The sequence below is a fragment of the Paroedura picta genome, chromosome 12, assembly GCF_049243985.1.
Source record: "Paroedura picta isolate Pp20150507F chromosome 12, Ppicta_v3.0, whole genome shotgun sequence".
Taxonomy (NCBI): Eukaryota; Metazoa; Chordata; class Lepidosauria; order Squamata; family Gekkonidae; genus Paroedura; species Paroedura picta.
In genome coordinates this window covers 13,510,815-13,533,732 of record NC_135380.1, presented here as the reverse complement: position 1 = coordinate 13,533,732, position 22,918 = coordinate 13,510,815, and the positions used below count along the sequence as shown (strand labels likewise).

At 42.7% G+C, this 22,918-nt stretch overlaps 1 protein-coding gene across 5 annotated transcripts in view; it reads right to left on the bottom strand.

The window, feature by feature from the left end:
* Positions 1-6,717: 6,717 nt before the first annotated feature.
* Positions 6,718-22,918, bottom strand: part of DBNL (drebrin like) — a 29,205-nt gene continuing 13,004 nt past the window's right edge. For 2 of the 5 annotated variants that reach the window (XM_077304849.1, XM_077304853.1), the window contains exons 7-14: positions 21,517-21,668; positions 18,330-18,384; positions 17,865-17,936; positions 15,238-15,343; positions 14,584-14,733; positions 11,522-11,643; positions 9,978-10,083; positions 6,718-8,976 (exon numbers count right to left, since the gene is read on the bottom strand). In XM_077304849.1, coding sequence (XP_077160964.1) covers positions 8,837-8,976; positions 9,978-10,083; positions 11,522-11,643; positions 14,584-14,733; positions 15,238-15,343; positions 17,865-17,936; positions 18,330-18,384; positions 21,517-21,668 — 903 coding nt within the window. In that variant the 3' untranslated portion in view covers positions 6,718-8,836. The remainder of the gene's footprint in view (positions 8,977-9,977; positions 10,084-11,521; positions 11,644-14,583; positions 14,734-15,237; positions 15,344-17,864; positions 17,937-18,329; positions 18,385-21,516; positions 21,669-22,918) is intronic. The other 3 variants (XM_077304852.1, XM_077304851.1, XM_077304854.1) reach the window with 3 other exon arrangements.

The following is a 22,918-nucleotide window of genomic DNA, read 5'->3' as shown; positions in this document are numbered from 1 at the left end:
TCCTTCCAGCTGCAGGACATGATGGATCCTCTTGACTGGTCAGGAATCAAGTCTCCAAAGCAGGGGTAGTCAAACTGCGGCCCTCCAGAAGTCCATGGACTACAATTCCCATGAGCCCCTGCCAGCGAATGCTGGCAGGGGCTCATGGGAAATGTAGTCCATGGACCTCCGGAGGGCCGCAGTTTGACTACCCCTGCTCCAAAGCGACTTCGCTGGATTTTAGTGGACAGTAGCAGAAAAAGAAAAGAAAAAAAAAGCCTGTCTCTTCGAACAGGAGAAATGTTAGCCATCCTAACTGGCTGGCTTCTTTACCTTACTTCCTCTGGTGTGGAGATTCAACAAATGGCTGTCCATTCACGCCAAGAGTTCCCTTTACCGTTGCTTGGTGCTGAACATTCAGGGTAGGCTGGAAGGAGGTCTCTGCCTGCCATTTTGCTTCACCACAATGGCTGTGCACATTAACCTTTGGGGAAGCTATGGTAACACAGCCAGAGCCTTTTGGTGCCCTGGCAGAGACTTGTGTGTACCATCTAGGAAGCGATGGGGCCCGGAGTGGCTATTTTGGGTGACGGGGTCAGTTGGGGTCCGCCTAAGCTCTGTATGAGAACAATTCGGACAGACAATGCAGCCATTAATCTGTGCTGGGGCTCATTAGGCCCAGCGGGTCTGGAGGTCGTGTCCATGGTTACACAGACTATGGGGCTCGTATTTCTCACTAGGATCAACCAGGGAACCAAAAAACAAACCAAAAAAAAAATCCCTCCAACAACACACCCTCAGAATAATTCTTAAAACAGGCTGCTTAGGAATCTAGGAAATGGAGTTTGTCTTTTGCCTTTAGGGTAGTCTGCCTTTTTAAACAAGGCCTGGACTCAACACAGATTCACTGGGTGGTCTTCAGTGGTGAAAACCCCCTCAAGCAAGGTTGTCTCCAAAAGGAGGCCTGTCAGGCAGGGGTAGTCAACCTGTGGTCCTCCAGATGTCCATGGACTACAATTCCCATGAGCCCCTGCCAGCAAACGCTGGCAGGGGGCTCATGGGAATTGTAGTCCATGGACATCTGGAGGACCACAGGCTGACTACCCCAATGGATAGTAAAAACATTCATAAACAGATTCAAGTAGATAGCCGTGCTGGTTTGAAGCAGGACACATTTAGAATCCAGGGGCACCTTTAAGGCCAACACATTTGTATTCAAGGTATGAGCTTTCATGTATCTGAGGAAGCTGTGCATGCACACGAAAGCTCATACCTTGAATAAAGATTTGTTGGTCTTGAAGGTGCCACTGGACTCTACACTCATACACAGTAACTGTATAGCCTGCTCAGAATATTAGGGTTCCCCACCTCCAGCTAGCTTGGAGATCTCCCAGAATTACAACTGATCTCTCAGATTGCTTATTTATTTTATTGTTTCCGTAAAGCATCTATTCCACTTCTCTTGAAGAAAAAAGCGACTTTGGAAAGTGGACTGAATGGTGTTATACCTTACCGAGGCCCCTTCCTTCACAGGCTGGACGCTCAAATTTCCAGGTGTCTCCCCCAACCCAGAACTGGCAACCCGACCTCACATAAATTATGCTGTAATCTTATAAGTACTAGGTAATACTTTAAGCCCCTTTTTTGGGAGGTGGAGGGGAATCTAAGCTCACCTAAGGCTACTCAGTGGCAGAGATGGAATTTGAACTGGGGATTTCCTGATTTGAAATTGCTGAAGTCTTTTAGCTACGCTACTATATCATATCCCATACCCACTCCTTGCATTTCCTCTTTCTTTCATTAAAGCATATACTCAGCTACACAGGTTCTAATACAACTGCTGCTTCTCCAGGAGTAAGACATAGATGATATTTTTGCTAATTATTTTTATGCCAATAAAGGTTTAGTATTAGTATTAGTAATTATTTATTGCTGCAATGATAAATTACATTCATTCTTTATCTTTCCTCTAAAGAATTCAGGTTCATGTACGCAGTATATTCCCTTGCAATTTTATCCGCATAACCACCCTGTGGGGTGGATAAGTCTGAGATAAAGTGAATGGCCCAAATTATTAGCAGGGAGAAAGGGGGAGAAAATTCTCTTTCAAAAGGGTAGAACACAAAGTCATTCAATGAAAGTCACTGGCAGGAAAACTTTTATCCTGCAAGATATGTTGATTACTCTTCCCATGCATATAACCTCCCCAAAATTCTAGAAAATTTGTGGCAGGATTGATCTATCAATGGCTAAATTAATCAAAAATGGAACCTCCATATTCCTCATTTTCCTGATTCTCAAATGCTCAGGATGGGCAACATGAGAGGAATAGCTATAATGACAATGCCCCATTTACTGAGCATTCAGAGATTGGTCACTGGTGGCTAGGACTTGTGAGTCAGATATAGCAGGCAATTCTCATTATCATGTACTAAGCATCCCTCAGATGACTGCAGCAGGGCAAACTGAATGGACAAGGAGATGGCAAAATGCCCAGGACATATGCAACATGAGTCACATCCATTGCACCCAGAATATCCCGTTAGTGCATGACCTGTCAATTCTAACAGTGTACCCTCAAAGCAAGCCCAGACTTCTAGGGGAGGAGAGTAGATGAATCACATCTGGTCCACAGCTGGGAAGGATTCCAAAATGCTTGAATCTCATAGAATTGAAGGCCATCAATTGGCATGGCTCAAAAAAAAAAAAGGGGGGCACCGGCTGCAGAAACTTCGGGCAAAGCATCCTTTGGATCTTTCAGGATACGAAGGATAGGAAGCATGAATAGCCACAGCACCAGCAGGAGGGTGTGCAGGTATGTCTAAATAGCAGTTCCCAGCATTTTGACACTGCAAAGGACTTCAGAAGATCCAAGCTTGTGTACAGCTTTCAGTGTTCTGCAAAGAAGAACAACTGCTCAAGGCAAGATAGACTGGGGACCTGGCTATTCATCTCAAACAATTCTCCCCCACCCCCTTAGAAAGCTGACCTTTGGCAGATAATCTCAGATCCTAATTATTCTACCAGCTCTCAGCTCCCCAGCCAACAGCACCGTAAGGGATCATTGTGCCAAGGAAGTAAAATGTAATGCATCAGCATGCATTTGGTTCCAATACCTGGAATGACACCAAAGCAAAAAAGAAATAGAATGGTGGAAAACAAAGACCCTTGAGATTAGGAGGGAAGGGGGAAGCAGCAGGAAGGCAGAGATATCAAGGTAAGGCAAAAAAAAAAGAAAAGGTGCTGAAGAAGCACAGTAATGTAAAAGAGAATAGGAAATATAGAGATTGCAATTTATAAACCAAGGCGGCTGAATGCTAGTGGGGAGTGGCAGTGCCAGTTGGAGGGACACAAATTAGAGCCAAGAGGGGAGGAAGGAGTTCAGAGGGCAACCAGCAGTGTATTTGTGCATGCGGACAAGAAGCTGATCTTGATTAGGCAAGGTTATGACAGTTCAGGATGCTGAAAGCCAGTTCCAAAAGCTCCTTGCGGGATGGATGGGCTTATCACAGGGAAAGAGAAAATAATACTGCAAAGATAAAGCTGCTCGAAACTAGAGTTCAACCTAGGCCAGGAGATTTGGGTCTGAAAAATCTCTTGACTGTAAAAGGGAGGGAGAAAGGAAGAGTAGGACAGACCCAGGAAAAAGATAGGCACTGTAGCCACACATGGTTGGATATTGCACTGCCAAAGCAGTATAACAATAATTGACAACGGGATTTTCCTGTGTGGACAAACTAATGCAGTTGTAAAGGACTGCTACAAGGCCAAGAGTGTCTGGATATAACCAGGGAAGGTCTGAGGCTGAGCTGTGCATGGACAGTTTGGGGGGTGGAAAGATATCTTGAGCTGCATTGAAAGCTGCTCTACAGGTAGCAAACCACCAGGCAGCCACTGCAAGACTTCTTATGCAGGAACTGAGCCCAACACCTTGCGCTCAGCAGGGCTTCCCTGCAAAAAGGCAGCCCTGTTCCCTCCGCATAACAAAAATAACCTGCGCTGTGGATCACAATTACTACGTTTATCCCAGATGTCGGAGGCCCGCAATTGAGGAGGAGGAGAGGCCCTGCCCTCGTTGGATTATGCCATTTCATCCCTTTAAGAGGATTGCTGCAGCGTCCGTGTGTCAGGAAGCCCTAAAACTTCCATGATTTCACAGCTGCCTGCCGCTGAGGCTGATTAGTTCACTGGCACTCAAGCAGTGTGCCAGGAGCCTCCCCTTGTAGCAGCCTGGACATTGAGAGCTTTCCACCTTTGTTCATTTAAAATAATTCTTAAAATATCCTCTTGCAGGAACAGACCGAATGTCTGTGTAAAGGAGGTGGACGCAGTGGACTTGAGTCAAGGCAACTAAAGGGAAATCTGTTTGCTGTTGCTTTGTTTCACATTTTTGGTCACACACATGGCTGCTGGAAGCAAATTTTGGGTGCAGTGAATGTTATAAAGTGGGGAAAAGATGAACATAAACGGCTGGTTCAAGTACTCCAGCCACTGTTTGCTACATTCATTGAAAACTGTCCAACTCTCCTTTCTACTTCTCCCTCTGGTTTTTGGGTGCAGCTTTTTAAAATCTAAAGATGGACATGTTTTTATACAAGAAGCGTGAATAAATTTTTGGCGACTTTTCTCCAGATTTGATAGGCTGATGGAATAAGGGCTTCACCTCATTTCTTTGGAATTAACTCATTTTAGAAAGATAATTAACCTGTTGTGTATGCAGTTTTACATGTATGATGATACAGGGTATGTCAAAGCAGTACGTTACAGTATCTTATCAAACAGATAACCTGTGAAAGGACGGAGCAAGTCCAGCTAATAAATTCTATAAGAGCAAGGTACATTCCCTGCACCTCAGTGCTGTAAGTTTTTAAATGAATATGTGAGCCTACAGCCCATGCACTGGTTTTTACTCTTAAGGCCCTTCACAGCCTGGCTTCAACCTATCTTAGAGAGGTACCTGCCAGTGGTAAAGATCATCTACTCCACATCCTTTAACAGCCGCAGCAAAGTAGATTCAAAGATACAGAAAGATCACTTTGCTACCTCCCAGCTTCTGAAGGGAAGACTCTGCAAGGATTGTTGTGAACAGTTGTGGATAGAAATGTTGGCAAGGATAATGCTATGATTTTGAAAATGGTTGTGATGCAGGTTTAAGTTTAGTATTTTTAAGTAGTTATGGCTACAGTGTTCTTTGTTGTAAACATCTCTCTAAAGCAGCATTAAAACCTAGGGAGAGATTGCAGTTCAGATTTTATTCCCACTTAGCTGATAAACTTTTGTCTAGGGCTGTTACCATTTCAGACTGCTGTTAAGGCTTACATGATTAAACATAAAACTCCCTGCACATTAAACAACTAGCTTGTCAGGAAACCTAGCGCCCTGATTCCCGTTTTGTGTGTATGGAATTTGTGGGCAAAATAATACAAGCATACAGCAAAATTTTGGCAGCAATGACAGCAAATTTGTCTCTGCACTATACTGTTATTTACTAACATATGGAGGAGAAGGGAGAACAAAGTCCCAAAGGCAAGACAAGAGGAAATGACTCTGCACCCCCTCAACCATACATATGAGCCTCTGGGGAGGGCGGTATATAAATATAATAAATAATATGCCAGCACCCACACTGGATCACAATACTCCATTACCTTCCATCTTCCTGTTAAGTAAAGTAATTCCTGCAAGTCCTGCTTACCTCATTTTCAACAGGAATGTTTAGTAGTTTCCCCATGCTACCATGAATGCTAAGGCTCTATTTAAAGGACCAAATAGAATAAATGCATACTAAGGAGAAAAGAGCGAGGAAAGCAACAATAGTTTGCAGACTGATAAATGCAGTAGGATGCATGCTCGCCTCTGAGCTTAACTATCCAAATATCTTGGAACAGGCATAGGTTGCTTGTCTGTCTAATAACGTCACACATCCATTAGAAGCAAGCAGAAGAAAAGATCACGTGAAGATGGCCATAGCCCATGCCTGGTCAAGCGTTTAGCTAATGGCTTCTCTGCTGGTAGTAAAGGGCCCCGGGGGAGACAAGCAAAAGGAACAGGGTATAAGGAAATGAAATTGAGGTCCAGCCTGCAATCTGATTATCTATCTCTGTCTCCCTCCATGTCCCCGCCATGTCTGCCTGGCCCGGTTAACTAGACGCTGCATCACAGCTGCCGCCACCCCCCCACACACACACATCTGAGTTACTAGTCTGTAATCTGACATCAGCAAAGGGCCAGGCAGACCAGTTTCTTCCACAGAAGTACTTTAGCTATTGGGGTAGAGAATGGGAGAATCCCGGAGTAGTCAGTAACTGATGATGAAGAATTTCTAAGGACTCTGTGAGGTCATTCGGTTTGCAACAGATGCCATTTGCATGGTGGCCTGTAAACTGAATGCAAGGAAAGCCCATTCACAAGACAACTTACAAACTTATTTTGTCAAAATATGCTTTTGGAGTATATCAGAACCACAGAGTGAATCCTGTACTTAGACATGGTACAAGTCATTGTTTCAAAGTTATATGACACAAAGATCCTATTCACACGTAGAAATGAATCACTAACAAGACCATGGTTTCAGTCTAATAGAATTCAAGAACAGACTCTAGGGAAAAAAGGGCAGTTATAGGCAGAGAGGGAGACTTAAATGATCAGAAACAAGTGCATAGCTCCTATAAAAATAATTTTTCTTTTGTCTGCAAACATTTTCAAGAACCAGTGAAATACAAAGATAATTCACAGGAGTTACTTTAATCACTTTATTTTTTTTCTTTAATTATTCAGATCTTCCTGATACAAGCTTTTTCCCACCCCAATCTTCTGTGCATTGAAGAAGGCTGACAAAATGAAGGTTTGAACAAAAACTGGAGATGGAGTAAACAACAGTGAGTCTGCATGATCGCTGACAAGTCTAATAAACATGAACACTCAAGAATCCCTATGAAGCGGCTGCTCACCAGCTACGGCTGCCTCTGAGCAGAAACTCTTTTTATTGTTCCTGAAAGGAAAGATGGAATTTAAATCACAAGACACACCACACACGATAAAAATCCATTCACGGAGGAGGGAGGCCCCATATTGATTTTTAATCATATTGTGGGTTAGCAAGGAAAGTGCTTTTGAAAGATTCACAGTACATCTGGAGATCAGTGCAGCTGGAACAGAGGAAAGCACAGCAATCAGATTTAGGAACAGGACAAATACTTTAGATTCAGCTTCTCAGATTGGGAAAGAAAGAAGGAATGTATGGTGACGAAACAGTCAATTTCTGAAAATGCATTGCTATGTTATACAAACAACATCTTATTTGCCATTAAAGGGAAGCTAGTTGGATGAGGTTATCGAAGAGCTGTTGTAGGAGCTTTTATTTCCATAATCATCACATTATGCATAAGGCAAGGAAGAATGTAATTCAACCTGGCAAGACCATTTATTTGGCCACTCAAACAAATTGCAAGATTCTCCTTTGTTAAAAACCCATACCCTAAGCCAAGTCTCCACATAGGAAAGGTTTTGAAAGTTTCTTGAGAATCTCATCCAAGCTGCCTTCAGGGAGACAAAAAAAGGAATGTAAAAAAAAGAATTAGCTGATTTAAAACTGCAAACAACACCTCTGGCAAGCTCACTATAAAGAAGAGGTATTAGTTGAAAAATCTGACTGAACCTATTTAAAATATAGTATTTGAGTCCACGCGAGCACCACAAATGCCTTTACTAAGTTAATATAATTAATAGACGTCAAATGGGAGTGCTGCAAAGGGTACACACAAACTGTGCTTGGCTACCAGAAGTTTATTTATATTCAATTTAGTTAATTATTGGAATGGGCAGGTTATTATCCAAACCCTATCTCAATGCTATGAGACCAAGAAAACATCATTCAGAAATCAAGGTCCTCCTATATTAACCGAATCACTCAACACACTCCATGCACACACATTCACTCACATACAGTATTATAGTTAGATCAGTGTATACCACAGTTCAAAGCTAATCCAGCTTTTGGGGCATTAAGTTATTGCCGGCACTGATGGCATTTATACCCATTGTCATAACTGAAGGAACTACATTGTGAGGTTCTTCCTTGAAATCAAAAGGAGAGAACTTCCACAAACACAGGAAAAAATTTAAAGCCAGACAAACTGTCCACATGTGAGTTGTAGAGAAGTCTAAGGGTGCAATCTTTTTTTTGTGGACTGATTATTCTGTCGAAATGGAAGAGAACTGCACAAGAACCCTGCAAAGCTGTCATACAATTCATTCATTTCCACGGAGCTTGCCCTGGATTGCGTCTTTCGAAAGCGACAAAAACTTGCAATCAATTAAAATAAGTGATCTGGAATAGCCAGGTTGTAAATTGTAAACCTAAGCTCAGTGATCAATTACAAACAGGCTACTAAGTCACATAGGCATTTTTCAAGATCTTCCCTGTGCTACCTTGGAAGATGCAACACACAGTATAAGGAAGCAGTTTGTACTACAAGCTCCGATGTTTCCTTTCTTATCTTCTAGATACCCTTAGTGATGGTCAGAGAGTATGTCTGGAGATAATTTTTGTTGTTTTTTTGGCTAGTGTCTTTATCCTCAAACGATTCCCCACCTCTCAAAAAAACCCTGAAGTTTAATTCACTGCCCAGATTGATTCCTATCTTCGACTGTAAATACCAGTTACGGAAAACAAAAAGGAGGCAAAGGAAGAGTTCTGCTTCACCAGGCAGCTGTGGATGCTGCTCCAGCAACAAGGGAGCAGAGCAATGGCACTTCACTCTTGTAAGCCATACAATTTCACCTTGAAGAATCAGGTTGGATGGAGCTCTTCTTTCCAGGTATTGCTTGCATTCTTCCTCTGGAGCAAGGTGGCTGGCTATTCGATGAGCTCCACGTAATTGGCAGGAAACATCCCGAAGTGTCCGTCTGGACCATAACCACGCCACCAGCCCTCATCTATCATTTCAATGCTGGTGATAATGTTCTCAGGGTCAAAGGAGATCTCTGTGTCGTCAGCTGAAAGGTGGGAACAGTCAGATGCAAGAAACAGATTTTTAAAAAGTGTGCAGCCTCTTCTAGCCCCACATTCAAGGTGGCTACTCATCCAAACAGCACAATATGATGACACAGCTAAAAAACTAAAACCATAGCCTATAAATCTGGAATAGAGTTTCTATACCAGGGGTAGTCAAACTGTGGCCCTCCAGATGTCCATGGACTATAATTCCCAAATGCTGGCAGGGGCTCATGGGAATTGTAGTCCATGGACATCTGGAGGGCCACAGTTTGACTACCCCTGATCTATACCCTGAAGAAGATATTAAAAGATGGGCTTTCACATGTTTTTCTATATGAGACAAAGGTAATTGAGCTGCATTTTTGCAGGAAGCTCAACCCAGCTCCTCAGAAGAGTTACTGATAGCAAATCTAGCTGTAGGGTCATCAGGACTAGATGTAGGGTCTTCACATAAAATCTCAACATGGGTTTAGTTCAGACTATGCAGTCCACCCAACATGTATATCCGTAAAGTAAGCATCAGTTTTCTGAACTAGACCTAGGCCCATTCTGCATACCTAGGATAATGTACTTTCAATGTGCTTTTGCAGCTATGCAGAACAGGATAACTTACTTCTAAAGTATATAGAAAGTGCATTATCCAACTTTGCTCTTCTCAATTAGCCTGCCATGCAGACATTAAGCAGATCCAAAAATGGTCTGTACTAGTGTAATCAGACAGTAATCTGGGCAGAACAGCTAACTGTGTATGTCTCAGACGCTCACTCGTTCTGTTGATGGGGAGCAGAGCAATTCCAATAAACGTGGCTTGTAAAAATCTAACCAGATACTAACAGTATACATTTACCATGCTTGCAAGTTGGCCTGTACATTCTCAGACTGGCCTGTACAATCTCAGATTCCTGAAGATTCCAGAACACAACATTAAAATCTCTGTTCTGTTCACAACAAGGAAAGCAGCAACTGTTCGTAGAGGTAAAACAATCCATGAGCCACATACCCGCTTGATAGTCATACAGAGCTCGAGCACATAAACCTTTTCCTTCCAGGTTAAGGTTCTGCTGGTAGTTCTCAGCATAGTCGTAATTAACATCCTCGGCTTGTTCCTAAAGAGTTTCACATAATGAAGTACAGCATGTCTGGAGTACTCATAGCTATCGCTGGCCACAATGACACAAGCTTTTCCTTCACCTACACTAACAGCAAATATGAAACCTTAAACATCTTGCAGCTAAAGTCTAATCAACTATAACATACACACTTACATCTATGCCATTTTACACGCAATGAAATTACTACTTTAGTTAAATCCAATACCTCAGTCATTATAATGAAAAAGAGAGCTATGGGAATAGAAGAACAATTAACAGCATAAAGTAAGGCATAACAATTACAGCTGTAAGCTAAGATTCTATTGGTAGGAAATGCCAAAGTTTTTGTTCTCTCTCTCTGCTTCCCATGGGCCTTCATAACTTGCTTCCTCTGACCTTCCTGCTCATTCAACCGCTACCTCCCACCTTCCTATATTAACTTGAGGAATGAACGGGGGTGCTTCCTTTTAAAAAAGGAAGAAAAAGCTATTGCCCGGTAGTTCAGTCCTCTCCTTTTTCTCCTAATCATTTTCTCAAACGCCTTTTAAAGTGGAGGAAGAACTCATATTGCTACTTTGCAGTAACAACACTGCAGTCAAATGGTTTATGTTATGTGCTACTGTGCAGAAAAGATTCCAAGCCCTTTTCAGAGAGAAAAATATACACAAGATCTGTCGCTGTTAACACAGCAAAGAATTTCCCTACTGTTTGGTTTATAAGAGTGTTTATATCATAAACAAAATCTCTGGCTACATCCAAAAACAATCCTAAGCCCATGTTTTTTGTACCCCCACTTTTTACTACCCAATGGGAGTCTCAAAGCAGCTTACAATCGCCTTCCCTTTCCTCTCCCCACAACAGAGACCCTGTGAGGTAGGTGGGGCTGAGAGAGCTCTGAGAGAATGGTGACTGGCCCAACATCGCCCAGAAGACTACATATGGAAGAGTGGGGAATGAAACCCGGTACTCTAGATTAGAGCCTGCCACTCTTAACCATGACACCCAGCTGCAATGCTGAACCATTTTTGACCAAAATGTAATGCTTCAAATCAAGGTTTTCATCTCTTAAAGTCTGGATTTTGTAAAACTTCTTAAGAGTCTTGTGACAGAAACACTCACAGTGGGTATCAGGCAGCCAAAGTTATATATAAGAGCCAGTTTGGTGTAGTGGTTAGGAGTGCGGACTTCTAATCTGGCATGCCAGGTTCGATTCTGCACTCCCCCACATGCAACCAGCTGGGTGACCTTGGGCTCGCCACGGCACTGATAAAGTTATTCTGACTGAGCAGGAATATCAGGGCTCTCTCAGCCTCACCTCCCTCACAGGGTGTCTGTTGTGGGGAGAGGAAAGGAACAGCCATTGTAAGCCGCTTTGAGCCTCCTTTGGGTAGGGAAAAGCGGCATATAAGAACCAACTCTTCTTCTTCTTCTCTTCTTCTATAAGAAAACTAACCTGAGGGGTCTCGTCATAGATAACTCGTTCATTCGGGGGCTCTTCATACACAGCATCTTGTTCCGTCTCTGGCTGGAAGGCAGGTGGGCCCGATTTGTAATTGTCCTGCCTGATTGAATCCCCTGGAAGAAGCAGAACATGTACTTGTAATTCTATTTATCATGTCTGTTACTGATTTCCTCGAGCCAGTCCTATGTGCTGGATGCTCTTCTGAACCATTTTGATCGTGTCCCAAGGGAGCTGGAGGCATTCTGTACTGTACTCAAAGACAGCCGGCAAGAAAAAAAATGTGGTCACAGTATAGGGCAGCCTTTCTCTACTTTTTTACTGTTGACAAACCCCTGAAATATTCTTCAGGCTTCAAGAAACCTCAAAGTGGAACAATTATGTGGAATATGGATGGGAAACATAGCTGTCTACATGTCCACCGGGGGCGCTTCCTTTCCCACCCCCTCTAGGTCTATCATTGGCCAATATGGGAGGCTGGGGGGGGGGAACAGGTAGACATGACCATATATGGTTGTATCACCTGGTAAATAACACATTTTAAAAATATATTAAAAATTAATTAACTCCCACCCTTTTGGGAAACCCTTCCAGGGTCATCACAAAACCCTGGCTGAGTTCTATAAACAGCGGTATGACGGAACCTCAACTTTATGTCTACAAAGGATGATCATACAAGCTGCCCTACAGTAAGTCAGATCACTATGGTATCGAGATCGGTATAGTCTAATCCAGGGGTAGTCAAACTGAGGCCCTCCAGATGTCAATGGACTACAATTCCCATGAGCCCCTGCCATGCTGGCAGGGGCTCATGGGAATTGTAGTCCATTGACATCTGGAGGGCCGCAGTTTGACTATCCCTGGTCTAATCTATTTGGCAGTGGCTCACCAGGACTGAAGTCTTTCACATTACCTACTACCTGATCCTATCAATTACAGAGGATTGAATCAGCCACCTTCTGCAGGCAAAGGAGATGTTCTGCCTATTATGCCTAAACAGGTTTGTTAAATTCCTTTGGACATGCTTGTATAGCCCTAAGAAGTCTCTTGGCTTCTCTGTTAGGCAAGGCTAGATGTGACATTTCACCCAACAGTTCTGTCTGTGCTTGCCTTAGCTCCACCTCTGCTGTCTTTTATCAACACAACTTGTGCAGCAAGTTTTTCCTGCCCATTTGTTACCGTTTGACAAGATGATCACGTACAGATCTCAGAAATTCCCATATATTATGAGCATATGAAGAAGATAATTGTCTTCTAAATCTACACAAAGCTGTCTTTATACAAAGTCATGCCATAAGCCCACCTTCCAATGAGCTACAGTTGTCCAGAGTTTCATGCACAAGGAGATCCTGAAATACATTCACTAGAAATTACACAGTCTGAACCTTTGGTGTTCAACCACCAAACCACAACCCCTGTGAAAGGTATCGCATACTACTTAACAGCCATAAGCTATTATAGATAAATATGATTCAGTTAAGCACAAAAATGTATATATTTAAGGGGAATCTGATTTGTTTTGCTACTGATCTAGCCCCCAAAACAGGAATCTACAACGGCATGCTGAATCTTGCAATGAAGCCCTGGGTCCATTCAGGTGGGGAAAACGAGGCCCATTTCATTGAGCCACAGTCAAAAGTAGTTCTATAAAGCTGCTCTTGTCAGATCAGAAGTGCAGTTTTAGTCTTTTATTGTTGTAAACTGCTTCAGGACTTTTGTTTTCAACGCAGACTAAAGGAAAAATACATCGTCATCAAATAGGCAACAGACTCCAGCATTACTCCAGTGAAAACAATGATTGAAAGTCAAGAATCATCCATCAAGGCTCCACTTATTTGTGGAATTCTTCTTTTTGCTCAGCATATGGTCATAAGCACTGACAGTTCAGCTCAGTCAGTAAAGAAGTTAAATCCATTTCTTGCCCGGGGAAAGCAGCCCTTTACTTGCTTTCCTGTTTCCCCTGCTTGTTACCCAAGACAGGCAAATCTCTGCCTTTCCTTGAAACAGCCTCCACATAATCAGATAATACTAATAAGAACAACAAATCCCAAATGTAAAAGTGTCATTTTTCCCTGCACACTAAGAGACAGATTTCTGAACAGTCTAGGACACATACTGAACACCACATAAAAACAAAGAATACCTCACAACACGGACAAAAGTGAAACAAAAATTTTAAAGACCCCCATGAAACTGTCACACTTTTCAGACAAGGAACAACAATGTTAACCAGATACATAAGAGGCAAGGAACAGCCTGCACTGAATTAGTGTTTCTACATAGCAAAATACAAAAATTGGTAATGTAACAACACCTTTAGTTTCTATGATCAGAAGCAATAACTGATGGTAGGAGTCATGCAACACATCTGGGCAATAGCTGGATAGAATATCACCAGAAACAGGGAGAAGGAATGTAATTTAGAAGGGGGGGGAGAGGTGTCAGTCCCTATGTATGGCTGACATGTAAGGCTGCAGGAGAAGTAGTTCATAGTGCCCATGAACAAAACGAATACAGAATAACTTATGCTGCAGTACTATGAGCTGGAAATTAAGCATCTTTGAGTAAGAGTCCTCCCTAGAGGTACTGCAAATGGGCAGATTCAAATAGGTAGCCGTGTTGGTCTGAAGTAGCACAATAAAATCAGAGTCCAGTAGCACCTTTAAGACCAACCAAGATGTATTCAGGACGTGAGCTTTCGAGTGCAAGCACTCTTCGTCAGTTGTACTTAACTGTACTTAAACGTCTCATGACAGGCTACAGCAATAGAAACCTTGGAACTCATGCAGTTAAACCACAACTATTCAGTAACAGGGAAAAATGATTTTAGAAATTATTCTGATGCTAAAAGCACTACAGAATTAAAGTAGTGCAAGAATTCTACTTAATGTTGTTGGTTATGGCCTTTGGGACAAGGATGGTTCCCTCTCTATGGCTAGGACATCAATAAAAGGCTCAAAGGACCACAGGCTACTCCAAGAACACTTTGAACTTTAAAAAAATTAAAAGCCCTATGGTTAGCAAGTAACAGAAATAAGGTCTCGTAATAGTTTTACCAGGTTCAGGAACAGGAGAGACTGGAGGTGTGTCATGAACAGACGAATGAACAACAGGAGGGGGGTGAACATCTTGCACATCAGGACGGACAGGGGACACGGGAGTTTCTGCTTGACTGTTCTGCTGCAGAAAAGGACTCCGTAACTTGCCTAAGAAAGGAGGCAAGTCAATACAAAATACATTAAATTGTGTTAGAGATACTATTTTTTACTACTCTTCACAATGGGCTTTGGACAAACTAGTTACAGGGGTAGTCAAACTGCGGTGTTCGCTGGCAGGGGCTCATGGGAATTGTAGTCCATGGACATCTGGAGGGCCGCAGTTTGACTACCCCCGAAACCCTTCCTTCGTGTCTACCAATCCCTAAAGGCCTCTTCATTCAAAATATCTCAGAAAGGAGTCAGAGTTGTAAGAGTGATCGCATATTATATGAGAGGTGCTCTCATGACTCCATGTAAAAACAACACCCTTGTTGCACCATGAACCTGTACCCAAGCCTCCTTTACCCACGCAAAGCATTTTGAACAAATTCACAAGGACGTTGGTGTTTCTACATGGAGCCACAAGAGTAATTTGTATAATACGGCCTACTGGAAAGTATTATCCCTTGAAAGCAATGCACTCCCAAGCATTTACGTTCCAGTCTTAGATACCTGGCTGAGAATTGACGGCTGCTGCTTCCGTGGACATGGAACGCTCTCTTTGCTTGAAGATTTCCCGGGGATTCACTGACCTTTGTGCTATCAGTGATGCTGCTTCCTGTGAGGAGGGGAAGACATAATGAATCCGGATAACAAATCATCATCTTGAGGTTGGGGTGAGAAGGGGGAATTCTCTAGCGATAGCTTCCAATACTGCTACATGACTTTCAAAGGTAGGGAAAAGTACTGGTTTGGGCTGCTAATAGCTAAAGACTCACATGGATCAGCATCAACCCATTCACTGGGGGGAAATATCAAACACAGAAGAACATGTTAGAAATGTTCTTACACAAACAAAACACGCCGAAATAAGGACTTTATTGATTTAAGTGAAACAGTTGTGAGGTACGTGCCGTTAGATCATTTCCATGGTGACCCAATGAATTAATGACCTCTAAAATGTCTTGCTCAGGTCTTGCAAGCTGAAGGCCATGGCTTCCTTTATTGAGTCAATCTGTCTTATGTCTTTTCTCAGCTAGTTGGTCACTCCAGAGCAGGGGTAGTCAAACTGCAGCCCTCCAAATGTCCATGGACTACAATTCCCAGGAGCCCCTGCCAGCGTTTGCTGGCAGGGGCTCCTGGGAATTGTAGTCCATGGACATCTGGAGGGCCACAGTTTGACTACCCCTGCTCCAGAGCAAGAATAAGTTTCTATGCACTGAAATTAATGGCCTGCCTGTAGCATCCACCTATCCTGGAATTGCAGAAGTTGCATGAATTGTCTTGCTTTTGGGAAGGCTACATTTATGAGAAATCAAAGGTGTGTTGGTATGTATTTTTACCACACTCTCACATACAACCCTTGTCTATTCTGAGGGTTTAAGGATTAATGAACAAACAACTTGGGTTTTCCTACTCAAAATTAAACTCCACCAGTGATCATGCAGAAAAAACTATGCTAGCTCCCAATAATTTAGAAACAGAAATCCACACTTTCATTTACTAATGAAAGTGTGGATTGTGCACAGATAAGAAACTCAAAGTACACGAAGCCTTAGACAGAGAGTATTTTGTTAAGAGGTTGCTCATGCCCCTCTGAAGACTCACGACAACATAGGAAAGAGTGCATAATAAATTATCAGAAGTCCCACATCCAATCAAGCAAGTTGTCTTCACAAAAGATGAAAAAAAGGTACATGCAAAGATATCAACCAAGACTGCCCCCAAAAAATCCAACCTCAAGTCATAGCAGCTGAAGAGCTGTTTAGGCAGCACACACTAAGGGAGTTCAGTAGATAAAGTTTATGAGTCCTGTGACTGAAGGCCACTTCAAAAGGACAATTCAGGATTTGGGGGCTAATGGACACTAAAGCCAATGACAAGCCATTCTTGTCATTTGGTTAATTAAAGGTAAAGGTAAAGGTAAAGTTATCCCCTGTGCAAGCACCGAGTCATGTCTGACCCTTGGGGTGACACCCTCTAGCGTTTTCATGGCAGACTCAATACGGGGTGGTTTGCCAGTGTCTTCCCCAGTCATTACCGTTTACCCCCCAGCAAGCTGGGTACTCATTTTACCAACCTCGGAAGGATGGAAGGCTGAGTCAACCTTGAGCCGGCTGCTGGGATTGAACTCCCAGCCTCATGGGCAGAGCTTTCAGACTGCATGTCTGCTGCCTTACCACTCTGCGCCACAAGAGGCTCATGATTTGGTTAATTACTGAATTACAGATTGTAGACAAAGTTGAAATCATTACACAGACATTTTGTTATTTATGATATTTAAGCCCTGGGAGCAGGGAGGGGAGCTGTATACAGTAGGTAAAGCAGCTCAGTTAAAAGACCAAAATTTCATTTTACAGAAATTTGGTGAAGGCCAATGTTCAATATTATAGCACCATAAAATGGTCAATGGAAGTTTCAGAAATTACAAAGCCAAAGAGTATAATGAAGGACTTTGGCTTTTTTTCTGGCCATGATATTGTGAAAGGGCTACAGATTACAAGGAAAACTGCTGCAAAACTGAGCAGAAGTCCAAAAGGGATATTAACATAGCAAAGTAGTAATGAAAGTTTGTATATTCAGCATGTATTTATACAATAATGAGTGCTCAGAAAAAGGACTCATTTCTTCTCCTTGTGCAGAGGCATTAATATCTCAGCCTCTGAATTTATTAAAAAAACACACATCCCCTAAATCAATACACAGTCAGAATGTGGAATTCACTGCCTAGGGATGTTGTTAAGATCAAGAATAAGGTGAGTGAAAAATATTAATCTCTACATGATAAACCAGGCTATCCAAACCCATAATCGGTTTTAAGGATATGGATAGATTTCCCATCTTGCAGACCGATGAGCTACATAGATGGTGTAGCTACATAGTCTACTGTACAGCCTTTTCGTTATACCTTTAAAGTTAACCTACATCGGTATCTATCTACAACTTTTTCAGAAACATCCAGTGTTGGAGATGGAGGCAATATTGGGTTAGAAGTGTTATAGCTCTTAGTCAGACCCAGCATGCACTGAGAAGCAACGGAAAGAAGACCAAATCCATAGTTACAGGCTTCATTTACGGCTAAGGAATTAGCTTCTGATTAAGAATGAAGCAAAATCACCAGGAAGCCTTCTCTGATGTACCTGAGCTTTCTCCACAGACTCACTCCTTCGGAAACTTTTCTGTGATCTGTTGTGATCTTCTTCCTGTTCCTTCTGTAACATAAGATGACCTCCCTTATTCCACTCACAGTAAGGTCAAGCAGACGCAGGTCTCCAGTGAAATTTAAAAGTGGGCTTTACTAGAATGATCACAATCTTCGCTAGAGCTCGTTTGCTGCCAGCCTAGCAGCCCACCGAAGCCAACAGCCAACACACAATTCTGTCACCAAGGCAGTCTCTCCCAAATGCTCTTAGAAACACAGTGGGGCCTTTCTGAGCCTTGCAGATGACTAACAGCAGAAACTGAAGATTTGCTGGGATACCAATGGATTGAGAAGTTGGAGAAGCAGACACCATACCATTCTGGCAGGTGATACAATATCTCTCTGTGCAGGAGGCTTTTAAAGAAATGATTCAAATAGGAAAAGTGTGAGTTTCAAGCCTTACCCATTGTTGTTTCTCTTTATCCCTTGACTCAGTTTCTTGCTGCTGTTGGAATTTCCTAAATATTTAAAACAAAATAAAACCCTGTGGTTAAACATAATTTAGGATAACAAAAGGCTCAATTCTGTTCCTGAGCATTATTTGCCCTAAGCCAAGAGTCCCCCGTGTGGTTCCCACCAACATCTTTCCTGGTGCCAACCAAGTGGTTTTAGAAACTGGGTCAAGCCAGGTGGGACTCTGGCCCAGCAAGGCTTCTGACTGGCCCCTGGGGATCTGAACAGATGTGCAGATTAACATAATGTAGTTTGGTGATAGCTGCCACTACAGTATTTGCTTTATTCTCTCTCACTGATCTGAGAGCCAGCATAGGGTAGTGGTTAAGAGCAGCGGCCTCTAATCTGGAGAACTGGGCTTGATTCCCCACTCCTCCACATGCAGCCAGCTGGGAAATCTTGGGACAATCACAGTTCTCTCAGAGCTCTCTCAGCCTCACTTATCTCAAAGGATGTCTGTTGTGGGGAGAGGAAGGGAAGGCGATTGTAAGCTGCTTGAGTCCTTCAAGTAGTAAAAAGTGGGGTACAAAATAATAGCTCTACTTTTTTCGAGTATACTTCTAGAAATTACTCTTCTTGTCCCCTGCGTTTGGGCTTATTTTTTGTGTAGCTCCGCCTGTCATGTTAGCTATGTTGTGGCTGTACCCCATCATGTCGCTAGGAGTTCCAAAGTTGTCCAGGGGCTCAAAAAGCTTGGGGACCCCTACTGGCTCAAATCAATCTGCTTTTCCCCTGGCAAAATGGCGAGCCTACACACTTTCCTTCTGTTCCCTGAAATCAACTACCAGAACCAAAAAAGTTTATGATAATACTGAGATCATGTTAACTCCCGTAATTTTTGAGAGTAAAAAAATGCACCAAACATTGATCAAGAGAACTACTACTCCCAAGAAAAAGGATGCATTTCTGTAGAGCTTAGCGTATATGTACAGTATTCAACCATGTTCAAATCACCATTTAATTATGAATGTAATTGGCTGGCTTTGGGCAAGTCTCTCTTGCAACACTGACCACCTAGCTGGAAGAACTAGATACAAATATAAGCACTTTGCACTCAAGCAGCATTTCTGCAATTGGATTGCTGATCGCCCTTCCACTGCACTTAAGCCTACATTCCTATTGAGGTACAACTATCAAGTTGTAGGACATTTGTTACCTGCCCTTTCTCCAAGGAGATCAGGGCACGGTGCATTGTTCTCCCATTTTGTCCTACCCTGTAAGACAGGCTGTGCTGAGAAAGAATGAATGAAATACATCTTTTTTAATGCATACAGGATCCATGATTGTTCCAAGATAACCATCACTGAGAGCAACAGGGGAAGGATAGCCATGTGAGGGTGAACTCAAGAGCTGAACAAATGAAAATGGCTTGAGTAATATGGTACTTACTAGATATAACTAATTCATATACGAATGCAAGACAACATCCACTTTTTTGACACATATTCAGTGTAGAAATAATCTTTCTTGCATGTACAATAAAGATATAGGCAAGCAATGGATTGCAGGTGAACATGCATTTGTTACAGACAAAGCTTTTGCTGAATGAACTGAGAGTATGGTGTTCCTCCTTGATGAGATACATATAAAACCATTACAAAGCAGAGGCATTCTAAAAGACAGCACAAGATGTCTGCACATCTGTCTGCCTCCCTAGTGTTGTTGGGCAGGGGTAGTCAACCTGTGTTTCTCCAGATGTCCATGGACTACAATTCCCATGGGAATTGTAGTCCATGAACATCTGGAGGACCACAGGTTGACTACCCCTGTTGTTGGAGACAAGTGAGAAGAAGTAAAGAGCCTGAAAAGGTAAAACATTTCCCCAGCCATCAAACCCTGCAGGCTCAGCTGCTGAAGCAGAATCCTTTTGAAGGAAAGTATTCAGCTCTTACTTCAAAGTAATAGCACTGGCCCACAGCAGATTTGAAAGTTTAGAGTGCAAATCAACCAACATGAGGCAGAAGTTAACATATATTCCAGATGAATGAGGCATTAGGTACACACTGAGAGACTGTGCTATGTGTCAGAGACTGTGTAGGCTGTTGCATCAATCATTTCCTGTGGTTTTGTAACAATTGAATTAACAGAAAACAGGCAAATAAATGAAAAACTCATTCTGTTTGCTCAGTTTCACAGGTCATTCTTCTGGGCTTCCCACTGGTTTCTGGGTGGAAGGAAGGGGGCAATGTGTGAGAGACACTTAAGGGAAAACTAGCCACAAGAAAATGAGTTGTTTTTTATATCCTGCTTTTCTCTACCCTAACACAGCTTCCTATTGCCTCCCCCTTCTCTTCCCACAATGGACACCTTGTGAATTAAGTGGGGCTGAGAGAGTTCTGAGAGGACTGGGACCAGCCCAAGGTCACCCAGTACGCTTCGTGTGGAGGAGTGGGGAATGAAACCCAGTTCTCCAGTCCTGTTCTTAACCACTACACCACATGCGCTCTGAATATTGTAGGCTCAAGATTTTTTGGAGGCTGAATTGTTGCAGTGAGAAGATAGAAGCCGTGGAAATATTAGAAAAGACATAATGCACATAAGAAGAAATTCTCAGGCTGTGTTCACATGCATGTAATTGTTTCTCCTGCATCGATTATTTCAGTATGCACTTGACCAGACATTTCAAGTATTGGTTCATAATACAATTCTTCCCACCAATAGGTTTGTTTTTTTTAAGCAGAAGCAGTCACACTTTACATGGTGTCAGGAATACTTTGTACACACAGCCAGTTTGGTGTAGTGGTTAGGAGTGCGGACTTCTAATCTGGCATGCAAGGTTCGATTCTGCGCTCCCCCACATGCAGCCAGCTGGATGACCTTGGGCTCGCCACAGCACTGGGAAAGCTGTTTTGACTGAGCAGTAATATCAGGGCTCTCTCAGCCTCACCCACCCCACAGGATGTCTGCTGTGGGGAGAGGAATGGGAAGGTGACTGTAAGCCGCTTTGAGCCTCCTTTGGGTAGGGAAAAGCGGCATATAAGAACCAACTCTTCTTCTTCTACTGAGGCATTTGTATACAATTCTTACTCAAAGCACAGTTCCAAGGGTGGAGCACCCATGTTTACTCAGCTCTTTATATAACTGATTAATTGCAGTTAGTGCTTAATGCTTTACATACAACAAGAAAATCTACTCACTTCTGGGCATCAATTTCATTGGCTCGCTCCTTAAATCTACGCTCACGTAAAGCTGCTTCCTGCAACTCGCGTTCTCGCCGTTCTTTCTCTAAACGCTGGCGCTCTTCTTCTGCTTTCCTTTTCTCCTCTAGTCGGCGATTCTCCTCATCTTTCTGAAACAGCAAACACACCAAATCCAATTGAGAAGCAGCTGCCTCTACAGAAGTAGTACACAGAGTGTGCATGACACCACTTAAGACAGATTAAAACAGTCACCCTCAGAGTTACGACATCAAATCAATATTGGCAATCTACTGTGTCATCCAACACAATTCTCCTTGCAATTTAATGGAACTTCCAAATAAATCATGCAGGTCAATACAATGCACAACTCCGCATTTCTTTCTAGTCAATCCATCTCTCATAGGAGTGACAGCAAGCTCTTTAAAACAAGACAAAGGAATGAATTGCCTAGTTAAGAAAGCTCAAGAGTTTTTCCTAAATAAAAAGTGCAGGTTCCTACTATCCGTTTTTGTATCAATTGTCACAAAATACAAATAATAGAAGCATTTGAACGCCTGCAATTTTAATTCCATGACCTGCTCTCCAATTATAAGCCAATTATTTAGCAATCCGGATACATCCAAATTAATTTAGTGCATGATCATGACACTCTTATATAGTTTTCTCACCAGAACTATCTCCCAACTCTTATTTTTAAAAAGGCTTATTGTAAAAAGGGGGGGGGGTGATATTTGAGTTGATACGTAGTTCGTAGTGTCTGTGTTCCTTCAGTGTCAGTCAGTTAAAACACAAATCCTGTGATCAGTTTTAAATGCACAGTGCAAAAAGCAGGCAAGGCAATCTATTGAGGTTGAAAATTCAAAGGACTGATTAGCAGCTGCAAGCTGGTGATCAATTACAGGCTATTCTATGCTTTATGCAAACTACACATTATGCTTGACACAATTTACCAATAAGCGGTGATACTACAGCTGCAAGTTCTTAGTTGCAACTCCTATGTAAAAGACTCAATTCAGAGCAAGACTGCAGTGTGAGAGCTGAAAGGGTTCCTGCCTATCCCTCCCCCACCAAAAAAAGCGCCTTTTCTAGAAGCTGAAACAGACCAGGGACGACATTATTCGCCGGGGGAGAGGTGGATAACAGGGCAAATAACACACACCAGCCTCTCTTGGGCTGTTTCAACTCCAGAAAACAGCATGTTGTAAGGCAGGAGACCCTCCTCCTTCCTGTGGTTCAGTCCTGATTCAAACTGGGCCCTTGCTGTGCTTCCATACAGGAGGTTCTACTAGAGACTCTCAGCAGCAATATGACTGCTAGTCCCCATGGGGAACTCATGAAAAGTGTAAGATGGAGTTTGACTTAAGGGAGCCAATCCACATAACCATGACCCTGGAGGGAT